The sequence below is a fragment of the Octopus bimaculoides genome, chromosome 9, assembly GCF_046866305.1.
Source record: "Octopus bimaculoides isolate indiv1 chromosome 9, ASM4686630v1, whole genome shotgun sequence".
Classification (NCBI taxonomy): Eukaryota; Metazoa; Mollusca; class Cephalopoda; order Octopoda; family Octopodidae; genus Octopus; species Octopus bimaculoides.
In genome coordinates, this window is record NC_142936.1 from 86,901,819 (window position 1) to 86,914,702 (window position 12,884).

Below are 12,884 nucleotides of genomic sequence, written 5' to 3' on the forward strand. Positions count from 1 at the left end.
TTTTCCTTCTATTTTGGTAAAAATAAAAAGAACAAAAAATATAAACCAAAAATACACAGAAAAATCCTTTTTTTTTCTTTGTATTCCACAATTCCACACGTAGCTCCCATTGAAAATGCCTGTTAAGGGGTCAATTTTTTGTGGGAGGAACAGCAAGATCCATGCTTGTTACAGCTGCTGCCATCATTACCACCACCACCACCATCACTGCTGCCGCCAAGCCTAGACAAACAGCAACGCCACCAAAAGAAACGGTAGCATTGCCGAAGAGATTGGCGGCATTACCGATGATGATGAGGACATCGGTATGGTGGTACCAATGACGTCTCCGGTGATGACTGGGGGCTTGCGTGGAGATGAAAAACAAAAAAAAGGAGAAAACGGTCATCAGGCAACGGACAACGAAAAGAGCAGATGTGCACTGAGGCTGGTAATAGGATTGGGTTGCAAATGCCATGCTGCTAACAATTCTCCGGATTCTTCATTCGGTCCTTTTGTGGGAGAAGGCTGGGAGTGTTGGGGGAAAAAAAAAAAATTTTTTTAAGGTTTCATTGGTGGGGTAGGTGTTCTCCCATTTTAAGTTTTTTTTTTTGTTTTGTTTTTAGAATTAATCTTTTTTTTAAATATTTGTTTTGTTGTAAATATCTTTGTGAAAGGAATGTCTTCCTGGTACATGTTTGATTCCTTTATGCTTATATATATATATATATATATATATATATATATATATATATACATATATATATATATATACATACATATATATATATATACATACATATATATATAGTAGAAGAAGAAAAAGAATTGGTCAAGGAGTTTACTTGACCAAGTTCCGTGACTGTTTCATCTTCTCTAACCTCTTCTGCAGGTGGCTGTTGTGGTTACGTAGTTCTTCAATCTGACTTTGGGCTTCTCGCAACTGAAAATACACAACAACATAGATATATATAAACATACATATAGTGACTTAGATATAGTGCCCCTGGACTGGCTTGTGCGGGTGGCACATAAAAGACACCATTTCGAGCGTGGCCGTTTTCGTGTGGGTGACACGTAAAAGCACCCACTACACTCTGAGTGGTTGGCGTTAGGAAGGGCATCCAGCTGTAGAAACTCTGCCAAATCAGACTGGAGCCTGGTGTTGCCATCCGGTTTCACCAGTCCTCAGTCAAATCGTCCAACCCATGCTAGCATGGAAAGCGGACGTTAAACGATGATGATACACAGGATTTAATGAATAAACTCGTTTAAATTGCCAAAAAAAAAATGAAAATAACATTGACATCTCATTTTAACAGATATATTTACCAAAATAACATAAAAACATCTTGAAATACTAAAGAGTAAATTTATTCAATTAAATCGCCATTGGCTTCAATATGGCCTCTAAACGACTTTGGAATCTCCAGCTCTTCTGGACGGTCTCCGTGTTTAACTTGGTGAATGCTGCCATAATCCTTGCCTTCAGTTCATTTTTGGTGTTACAAGGAGTTTTGTTGGTGTCTCGCTCAACTGCGCCCCAAACATAACAATGAAGGGAATTGCAGTCTGGGGAGTTAGGTGGCCAGATGTTAGGGGTGATGTGGTTGCAGAAATTGTGTGACAGCCATGACTGGGTTCTCCTGCTTGTGTGACATGGTGCAGAGTCCTGTCGCCAGACATAGGGTCTCTCGGAGTGGTTGGCATTAGGAAGGGCATCCAGCTGTAGAAACTCAGCCAAATCAGGTTGGAGCCTGGTGTAGCCATCTGGTTCACCAGTCTTCAGTCAAATCGTCCAACCCATGCTAGCATGGAAAGCGGACGTTAAACGATGATGATGATGATAGTTAAAACACAGTTGTTATAGAAACAAGGTGGTGGTGTTATGATGGTTGTGTGGCCAAGATACTGTAAAAGACGTAGCTGTAAGCTGTAGAAGTGCGACACCACAGCCGCTGGACAGAGGTCATCGCAATAGTAGAATGACAGAGGGAGCCACCATAGCAGTGTGATAGAGGTAGCCACAATGACAGTGTGACAGTGATAGCCACAAATAAAAGGTTTCAGGTCCAATGCGAGCGGCAGCCACAAGTGAAGTGGGAGTTGTTTAACCCTAGGTCAACCCAGATCAAAAGTATTCCTGTTTTGATCATACCATCTTTTTTTCCTGTACCCAAGAATGTGTTATCTGTGTCCTTTTTTTTAAGATGGCAAAGTGTAATTTAAAAGAGATTGGCTGCTATTTCTAGAAGGTTGAATAGCCACTTGGAGGCTCCCGTGTTGGCTGTGATAGGCCACAGATGCAGTGTTAGTAGTAGCTATAGGAAAGGTGAGGTGAGTGCAATGTCAGGTGTAGTGAAAAAAATGATTAGCCACAGGTGAAATGTCAGATATATTTACCTCGCGTACTAGTTTCCTCTTTTCCTGCTTCAGTTCATCTTCCAACTTTTCAGAATCCTCTGCATCACTTTTATATCGTCTCACCTGAGAGTCAAGTCTGTTTACCTGAAAGACAAATTATTACAGCATTAATTTCAAGTAACCCATTTAGAAATACAACAACTTAATCCTAATATAAGCTGCAACACACAAAGGCAGTGTTTAGCTATAAGACATAATTAATTCTAGTAGTCAGACATAACAAGACATAACTAATCCCAGTATTAAGCTACAAGACATAACTAATCCTTGTACTCAGCTGCAAGAAAATTAATTCCAGTGTCAAAAAAAACCTTACCTACAGATGTGTATGAAATAATCTTTAGGTTTTTAAGTCCACCAAATTCTCTAACATGGTTGGATATGTGGGAGTTCGAACCCCAACCACAAGATATTCAGTTAGGAATCACAAGTGAGTCCCCATAATTTCAAGTGTTTGATCTATAATTTGAGCAATCAGTATAAAGCTGTGACATAACATGGCTCCTTGGATGATCAAAAATTCACTCATTTTTCATCCTATAAAAACTGCTTGGCGCATAACTCAGCCAGACAGTTTCAGCAGATGGCTTTGAGCATTCGGGCAGACCGCCTTAGGTACTCACAGAAGGCAGACTGCTAAGATCTGACCATGTTGGGCACTTAAACAGATCACCTCAAACAAAAAATGCCTTCAAACACTCATGATGGACCACAGCACAGTTCCCTCCTGCTAGTCAGTGGTTATATTATATCCACATCTTTCTTTTATAAACAGCCAACACAGTAAATCATGTCCAGCAATAAATATGTTAAAATTTAAAAGTTTGTGAGTTGCTTTGTTTATCAAACATGCAACCGGCTAGACTACAATACAACACACTCTAACAAGCAATCATGCAGCATTAGCGATAAGCATCTTTGTTATTTCTTTATTGCCCACAAGGGGCTAAACACAGAGGACAGACAAAGGGATTAAGTAGATTACATCGACCCAGTACGCAACTGGTACTTAATTTATCGACCCTGAAAGGATGAAAGGCAAAGTCGACCTCGGCAGAATTTGAACTCGGAACGTAACGGCAGAAGAAATACTGCTAAGCATTTCGCCCGGCGCAATAACATTTCTGCCAGCTCGCCGCCTTTTGTGATAAGCATCTTTGTGACAGGCCCTTACAACTGAGAAGTTAAGGTTTCTGTAGGTACCTTATAAAAATAACAGGATACAGTAGCGATAAGAGGATCACTTTACTGTTAAAGCATACAGCTTTTGATATTCAAAACTATATTCCTAACCATGTCAGGACATACATTACTGTTTCTTGAACAGCAAAGACTTTAAGAATTCAGAACCTTTCATGTGATAGGTCACTAAAACCTTAAACATGACAAACAAGTTTCCAGATGTAACAAGTACCCCACAAGCTACAGGTCACCAGCTGTGACAAATACCTGCACAGAACCACACAAACTGTAGGTCTTCAACTGAGACAAGGGCCCCACTGAAGCAAGCAATACTTACTGATCCCTCCAATGTAGCAATGTCCTGTTCGGCTTTCTGTAGTTTTAGTTTGTATTCATGAATCTGTTTGCTAGCTTCTCCTGCGAAAAATAAAGACAGATGCAATGTAGTGGTGAGCATCAACATTTTCAATTGTTTCTTGCATATAAACTACAATGTAGATGAAACACGCAGACAAAATATGCTCAGTGAATGTAGAGGATTACATACATTATGAGTATGTCTATGATAGTGAAACAAGGGCAACGAATAGAGAGGGTTCTGTGTAGTGTGATGCATGGAGGTAAAATATGAAGAGCCTATGTAGAAGACTGTGTTGTGTATGTATATGATGGTGTTTATGGTAGTGAATATACAGGACACTACATGGTGTGTAAAAGCTGTGTATTGGGTATGGTAACATGGAGAGTGACTGTAGAGGGCTACATGTGGAGTGCATGAGGTGTGATGGTATAGAGTAGTGAAACATGGACAATATATGCAGAGGATTTCCAGTGATTAGAGAGAGAAGATTGAGTTTGGTTATTAAATGTATAATATAACTACAAAAGCTGAACAAAAGTCAGTTAAAAAAAAAAAAAAAAAGAGACAGAATCAAGGGAAGATAATTAGGATTGTCTTGACAAATAAAAATGGTAAAGCTATTAAAATTGACATTACAGGATTCTGAATTGGCTGAATTTAAACTTTTGTTCTGAAAATGGCAGAATTTAAATTCTTCTTTTTTAATTCTCATCATATTGAATACATCTAAAAAATACTCCCTGCGGGATTTTTATATATATATATATATATATATATATATACACATAATTTAAGGTGTATTCCGGTAGGAGCGTATCAGAGTACAAAATAGAGCTCGTTCACCAAATAACCAGTAGTATTCCAAGTCTAGGCTTAGGCATTCATCCTGTGTATATGTGGATCTATGTTGTTTCAAAACATGTGTAGTGTTTATTAAATAGCTGTCTAAACTTACTCCTTCCTGTTGACTCTATTTATTCAATTTTCATACATATATATATATATATATATATATATATATATATATATATATATATATATATATATATGAGGTGGGTTAATCATTTTACATACTTGTCTAGGTCAGATGAGATTCTCTAGCACAGTCACACTATTGTTACAGTCATTTATACATACATATATACAAGTAGAGTTAAGTTAAATAAAACACTGGATGGTCTGGACTGACCTGGGGCTAAACAACAAAAACAAAAACTTACTTTGTATTTCATAGAGTTGCATTTCTGGACCGTTTGCTTCTATCATTTGGTGATTGTCAACATTTTTCTTTGAACGTTCTTCTTCTAGGTTTTGAGTCAACTTCTTAACCTGTTTAAAAACAAAAAAATTCAGGTGAGAGTAAGAAACATTAACAAAAATGATAAAGACACTTACATAAATTTGATGTCATCCCCCGCTATCTCTCTCTCTTACAACTGAACAGGCCATCATCTTTCAAACCAGTTCAAACTATTTCTAAGTCCTCAACACATTTACATCACTTGTTTAATCTTTTCATTACCATATTTATTTTGAGGTGCTCTGTGTTTCTTTCAATTAATTTTAAATTTAACAAAGAATTTAGTAAAATAGCTTAGTTATCATTAAGCTAGTGTTAGGAACATAAATTGTGACTAAGGTTTGGTGGAAGATTTTAATTCAAAGTTTATGAAAACAAGACATTTGTACTACAGAGCCAGAGCTGGTTTCAGCTGGAGTTGTATTGAAAGGGTTAATTGCTTATTTCAACATTTGTTTCACAAGTCTTAGGATTTACACATTATGATCAAAGTAACAAAAAGTAGGTGGGAGTGGGAAGCAAAATCCCACCCTTATAAATTCTAATAGTCTTCCATTCAAAATAATCAACTCAGTTTCCATTCCCTTAAATTTAACAAGATTTTACTAGTATGTACTACTGGCATTGTATGTTATTGAGGTAACTACAGTGTGTTAATGAGGTCAGTCTTGTGTGTGTTAATGAGGTGATTTAACCCTCTAGTATTCAAACAGGCCATATCTTGCCCAAATATACTAACTGCTTTATGTTCAAACTGGTTAGATCTGGCCTCTCACACCTACTCTATGATGTCATTCTAAAAATATACATTCACATCATTAAAAATTCAAAGCTACAAGATAATGCATGATTAATTGAAAACATATGAATAAATAGGCATTACATTTGACTAAGCAATCTGAACACTAATGAGTTAAGGCATATTATTGTCAGATGCCTTTGGTATGTTTCAGCTGTTAGCAATTAAGTAATGGAGATGGGGTTGTGTGCAGGTAATTAAATTTCAGTTTATAATTTGTAGGGTAGCCTTAATATACTAACTTCACAATCTTCTAAAAGGTAAACCCTACATAACTTACTAAACTATAAAACTTGACATGACCACCAAACTACAAACTCCAAACCACCCTACAAACTATAAATCTTACCCCATCCAATGAACTTAACTCATTCTGTCCTGTTCTGATGCTTGACTCTGGTCAGCAGACATCATATAAATCTCTTCTCTTCCAACTTAAGCTGCCAACCTATTGTACGTTCATGTATCCCTTATGTCTTTATTGTTAAACAGAGCAAACACAAATTTTCCCTTGGTCAAGCAACCCAGAAATGTGAAGAGAGGAAAATCTCTCCTGGATTAGTCGCTAGTCTACAGCAAATAGCACTTCCAGAAAAATCCTCTATGTCTCTGTATAGAACACCAGCAGTCTTATAGAGACTTAACGGTTCAAAAGTCTGATTAACACCTTACTCCCTTAGTCCAATATACCTCTCCATATTCCAATATAAAGTGGTAGAAATAGAGGACCAGGTTATCAATGATACATACCTCTTCTTTTAATAATTTGTTCTCTTCCAAAATAGCAGCATTTTCCCCTGAAATTGAGAAAAAAACCCACTTTAAATTACTTTTGTGTCTCACGTTGATTTTTCACAGCAACAACAGAAGCAGCAAACAACACCAACAACATCCAAACACAAATAAGCATCAAATTTTTGGTTAGTCAACAATTGCAGGATAACTAAAAGTAAAATTTAAATAATGATTTTGTTTCTAAATATCTACCTTTTCTTCACTAATTACTCTTTCATAACTTTGTTTAGTCATGGCTTCTTTTTTTTACTTGTCGATTCTATATCTCACCTTCAACTCCATTTATCTAAACTATGGATATATTTAAGATAAACACCGTATACATTCAACCAATGGCACTTGTGATGCCATACGTAACTTAAAATGTTTTACTTTCAGTAAACATTTAACTAAAAAAATTACAACAGAAAAGAAAACTAATTTGCATCATATGTAAATCTGTGTGTGTGTGTGCTTAAGAAAAGGATCTACAACAATTAATAGATTGCTGCATCATCATCATCATTATCATGGATTAATTTCCATCTATAGTAACGCCTCGATATACAAGTTAATTTGTTTCCAGAGATTACTCGTAAAGCAGAGCAATAATTTCCCATAGTAGCAATGAAATTTTATGCTGTCATTTCACTCCATTGCTGTGTAGACACATCAGAACCAGTGTTGCCACATGTTGTGACATTGCCACACACACAAAATGGCTGTTTAACCTTTTTATATTTATTATAAAATAAATCTCATAAACTTGGGGGTCTTATAAAGTGTGCCCTAATAAAGTGAGGTATTACTGTAGTTTGTTTCAGGTAAGTTAACTTGACACAGTCCAGTTCTCTCTAGACTGTTGACAACAGCTGAAAATCACTGATGATAGAAAGAAATGAAGTGTCAAACCTGTAGACCCAGTAGTTTAGCACTACCTTAAAGCATGTGTATTAATACACACATGCATATATATACACATGTATGTACAAATATCTAAACATAAACTAGTCCAAAGAAACCAGAAAATTGCATTAACTCTGTTTCACAGAATTCCTAGAATAAGCCAAGTTGGTGACCACACCAATCTTATTTTACAAATTAAGTGCGTGTGGTCAAGTTGGTGATTGGCTTTCAGTCCACATGTAGTGATGAGCTGTAAGATCATCAAATTAATACATTTTAGAATGAAGACTGAGTAAAACAATCCAGTAAAGTAGAGAGGTTTTTTTTCTTTTGCTGATGTTGGTAATGGTGTCAGGCTTGGCTTCAGAGAAGTTTTAGAGATAAAGTGGATACAGAATCTTGTCAAGCGAAAACTTGGATATACAATGCCATATTTAACTCTGATCCCAACATTACTTCTGATTTGGAGTACAGAGAAAATATTGTTCACAGACATGCCACACCTGAAGTTGCTCGTAAAAGCCAGACACGTTATATCTAAAGCTGCTTGTAACTCAGACATGTCGCTTCTAAAGTTGCTTGTAACAGCCAGGCATGTCACTTCTAAAGTTGCTTGTAACAACCAGGCATGTCGCTTCTAATGTTGCTTGTAACAGTCAGGCATGTCACTTCTAAAGTTGCTTGTAACAACCAGGCATGTCGCTTCTAATGTTGCTTGTAACAGCCAGGCATGTCACTTCTAAAGTTGCTTGTAACAACCAGGCATGTCGCTTCTAATGTTGCTTGTAACAGTCAGGCATGTCACTTCTAAAGTTGCTTGTAACAGACAAATATGTTGCACCTGAAGTTGCTTATAATAGACACATACTGCACCTAAAGTTGCTTGTAATGGACATATCATGCCTGAAGTTACTTGTAACAGAAACCATATCACACATTAAGTTGCTTGTAATAGACATGTTGCATCTAAAGTGGGTTGTAACAGACAGACATATCACATCTAAAATTGCCTGTAACACACACATGTTGCATCTAATATTGCTTATAACAGACAGACATGTCACATCTAAAGTTGCTTGAATCATACAGGTCATACCTGAAATTTCTTACTGCTGATATATCATACTTGAAGTTGCTTGTTACAGACAATATTATAGCACCTTAACCCCACCTCCCTCAACAGCATGCAAATAAAACTCTTACAACTGTATCAAGTCCTAGACCTTATCATTCTTATCTTTTCCTGTGAAATACATCCTTAACATAGCAAAGATTGTCGCTGAAAGTTGCTTGTTACAGACAGACATGTCACACCTGAAGTAGATAGTTACAGACATGTCACATCTGAAGCTTTGGTTAACAAATACATCACACTTGAAGTTGCTCATTGCACTGACAAAAATAAAGCTGTGAAGACACATCACACGAGAAATTGCTTGTTACAGACATGTCACATGGAAGCTGCTTGGTAAATACGTTACACCCGAATGTGCTTGTTATACATGACATGCCCAAAGTTGCTTGTGACATACACGTTACACCCAAAGTTTTCTTGTTGGTCAGAGCTGGTTCAATCTGATCTGGTCTGGAGAAAAAGAGCTGCAATCCTGGCGTTTAAAGACCCTCCAAGACTGGTGATATTGATGGCATTAATGTTATTCTGGAAAAGCTGATGGCTGCAGGTAGAACATGTACAAAGAAGGAATTCCAGAGAATTGTCATGTTCTGGGGAGGAAGGACAGGGTGCAGAGGTTATTGCAGAACCTGAAAGGAGTGGACACAATATGGATGATGGGTGGAGGAGAGACAAGTGAGTTGGGGGTGCCTGAATGGAAATAGTATGAGACCAATCAGAACCCAGAAGCAGAGGCCACTGTAATTGGAGTAGAAAGGGGAAAAGAGAGACAGAAGAGATTGCAGGTTTGTGGGTCAGAGGTCGGAGTGTGTTGGTGATGATTTTTTGCCACTCAATAAGGAGACTATATTTTAGACACAATCTATAGTGTGTGTGTGTGTGTAGCAGCAGCAGCAGAGTTTCATATGTGGGAGCAGTACTTAATTGTAGATCTCACATAAGATTTGTAAAGGATCAGTTGAGAGGGGCTGAAATACCTGCTTGCTCTGAGAAAGGCTGGTCTTTGAGATGCTGTCATTACTATGTAAAGGATGTGATCCTCATTAAGGGTCAAGTTTGGTATTTGCAGCAATTATTAGAGTTTTACTTCCGTGATGCTCATATTCAAGGATGGGGTTAGGGGAGGGGGTGGAATGCAATGGTTTCTTGATATTTATAGTTGTGTGTTTTTGTTGTTGAAGGAGACACAGTTGTCCTGACCCCATTCAAGGATGTTTTTAAGGTTGCTATTCATGGAGTTGGTGCAGATTTAGAATGAGGTGACAAGATTACATATGGATGATGGTTTGGTGAGGAGGAATGGAAAGGAATGGGAGCAGCATCTGCATAACAGTGGGTATCGGGGGGAGGGTTATAACAAGTAGTGAATACACAGGAAAAGAAGTGTGGAGGACAAAACTGAGCCCTGAAGTACACTTAAGTTTATAGCGGAGGTCAGAGAGAAATCCATCAATACATACTATGGAAGTGCAGTCTTTCATAAATTGCACTTTCATAGTATGAAACCACAGATCGAAGAGTCAAAAGATGGATGGAGTCCATAGGCAGGTAGTTTTGCCAGGAAATTTATATGCTGGGCACAGTCAAAAGCTTTGCTGATGCTGAGAGCAACAACGTTGCTTTCATGATATTTCTCAAGGATAAGAGTTCACTAGTATAAGTAACAAAGAAGAGTAGGACTTGAGTAAATCTGGCTTTGCAAAAAGTCATGCTGGTGGTCATTAAGGAAGGTGAGAGATTCAAGTTGTTGAAAGTTCAATAGGAAGATAGTTAACAGTGTCAGAAGATTAGGACACATTACAGTATGATTCCAAAGATCAGGACATACCACTAGAAAGAGGGGGGAAAGAGGAGTAGAGAAAGGGAAGGAGAGAGAGAGAGAGAGAGAGAGAGAGTGGGGAAAGAATTTGGTGAGAGTAAGGGCATATTGTTTGGGAGAAACAGAAGGGTTATTACAGACATGTGACACACCCAAAGTTGCTTGTTATAAGCATGTCACACCCAAAGTTGACTCAAGAGGTATGTCGCACTGAAAGTTGCTTGTTATCAACATATCACACCCAAAATTACTTTGCTGCAGATTTGTTATATCTAGTGTTGCTTGTTACAGACATGTCACACCTGAAGTTGTTTGTTACAAACACGTCACACCTGAAGTTGTTTGTTACAGACATGTCACTCCTGAAGTTGTTTGTTACAGACATGTCACACCTGAAGTTGTTTGTTACAGACACATCACACCTGAAGCTGTTTGTTACAGACATGTCACATCTGAAGTTGTTTGTTATAGACAAAGACACTTGTAATAAACATGTCTCAAATTATCACATTTGTTAATAAGTCACAGAGAAAATTGTTATACAATCGTTAAATTAGAATGAAGGTAGATTAATTACAAGTTATATAATCTGACAATTATATAATTTTGTAATTATCAAAGTCAGATTGAAGTTATTAGTTACATCTTAGTCACAACAAAAAGGACTATTAGGGTCAAGATAAAACCAAGAAACTTTTAGTCAGGTAACAACTTGGGAATTTAAGGAGTCTACACATGAGTGAAATGTATGTATGTACACATACATACATACAGAAATTATACATATACATACATAAATTTACACATACATATACACAGAAATTATAGATATACACACATATATACACACACACACACACACACACACACACATATATATATATATATATATATATATATATATATATATATACACACACACACACACACACACACACACATACATAAACACATACACAGTTGTACAGTAGAATTCTGTTGGGTAACCTGGTCTCATCTCCGACAAACTGGAGAAGTCAGGAGTCAGGAGTGGTAACGAATGTCTTCATTCTTTTAATTCCTGTTTCAGAATGAGGTCCAATCCTTTTACTATTATTTTTTTCTTTCTGAATCATTCACATGTCTTAGCATTTTTTCTCTTTCCTACATCCATCCATGTAGCAGAAAACTTCATTTTTTTAAGGGATGGTTGTGGTAGAAGTAATTATTGTTAATGAAAAACATGGTAAACATTCAATTAAATCTGCTGAAAGTGTAGTATTCTGTACTGAATTTATGAAAACAATTTTTCCTCCTGCCATCTATAAACAGTTCGACCACCACCATCAATTTTCTTAATTCCTCGATCCCATTCTTGTCACCTATGTCTGCCCTAACCCCATAAATTGAAAGCCAACCCCACACTGGATTTGCTACATGCAACCTTTCACCTCACAATTGCATTGTCAATACCCATCACTGCCCACCATCTTCTTACAACTGGCTTATTCTCTCTTTCCAAACTGAATCTGTTTTATTCCTTAAACTTTGTAGTCTTGTTCTAACAATTGGGCTAAATTACCCAATATCTTGTCATTTAACCCCAAAGCCACCCTTACCATACATACCAATAAAGTTGTGACCACCCAATTTTTCAAGTGTATGTAATACTGCATCATCTAATGTACCCGTTCCTTATTTAAAATGGAAGGGTATATGAGTGTGTGTGTATAAACACATATGTATGTATGCATATATATATACCAAAGTAAACACATAAATGTGAAACGAGGTGGGAAAAAATAGTACTCAAATACCAGAGGTAGAGTAATCATCATCATCATCCTCCAGTGTTTTAAATCCAAGTTTTGTCCCCGTTAATGGGGGTGGCCAGATCTACCTCACTGCCATAGCAACTGAGGCAGACAGGTGCAGCCCACTCCAACCTCTGGACTGGCTGGTGCCCGTTCTCCCTTGCTACCATGAGGCTTTTTTGGAACTGGATTTTTGTACAGGGAGCCTGCCCTTGCTTACCCCCAACTTCAGCAGTTTTTTGTGATGTTTTTGCAGCTTTAATAATACATACATATACATATAAATACACATGTGTATGCATAAGAGTATAAGTAGCTTCAATCTATTCAAAGACATCCTTGCATGCACACATGTATGCATACACACACACACACACACACATACATACATACAAGCACACAAATTTAACAA

General features: G+C 37.2%; 1 protein-coding gene across 14 annotated transcripts in view; it reads right to left on the minus strand.

The window, feature by feature from the left end:
* Positions 1–12,884, minus strand: part of LOC106869544 (leucine-rich repeat flightless-interacting protein 2) — a 217,385-nt gene that overhangs the window by 9,749 nt on the left and 194,752 nt on the right. For 10 of the 14 annotated variants that reach the window (XR_016243240.1, XM_089357978.1, XM_089357977.1 and 7 more), the window contains 5 exons: positions 6,796–6,842; positions 5,167–5,275; positions 3,923–4,002; positions 2,383–2,487; positions 825–922 (listed from right to left, as the gene is read on the minus strand). Coding sequence is in view for 12 of the 14 variants with exons in the window: in XM_089357978.1 (XP_089214104.1) it covers positions 825–922; positions 2,383–2,487; positions 3,923–4,002; positions 5,167–5,275; positions 6,796–6,842 (439 nt within the window). In the remaining 2 variants the exon portion in view is untranslated. Of the gene's footprint in view, positions 1–735; positions 923–2,382; positions 2,488–3,922; positions 4,003–5,166; positions 5,276–6,795; positions 6,843–12,884 lie in introns of those variants that run through there. The other 4 variants (XR_016243241.1, XM_089357975.1, XM_089357971.1 and 1 more) reach the window with 2 other exon arrangements.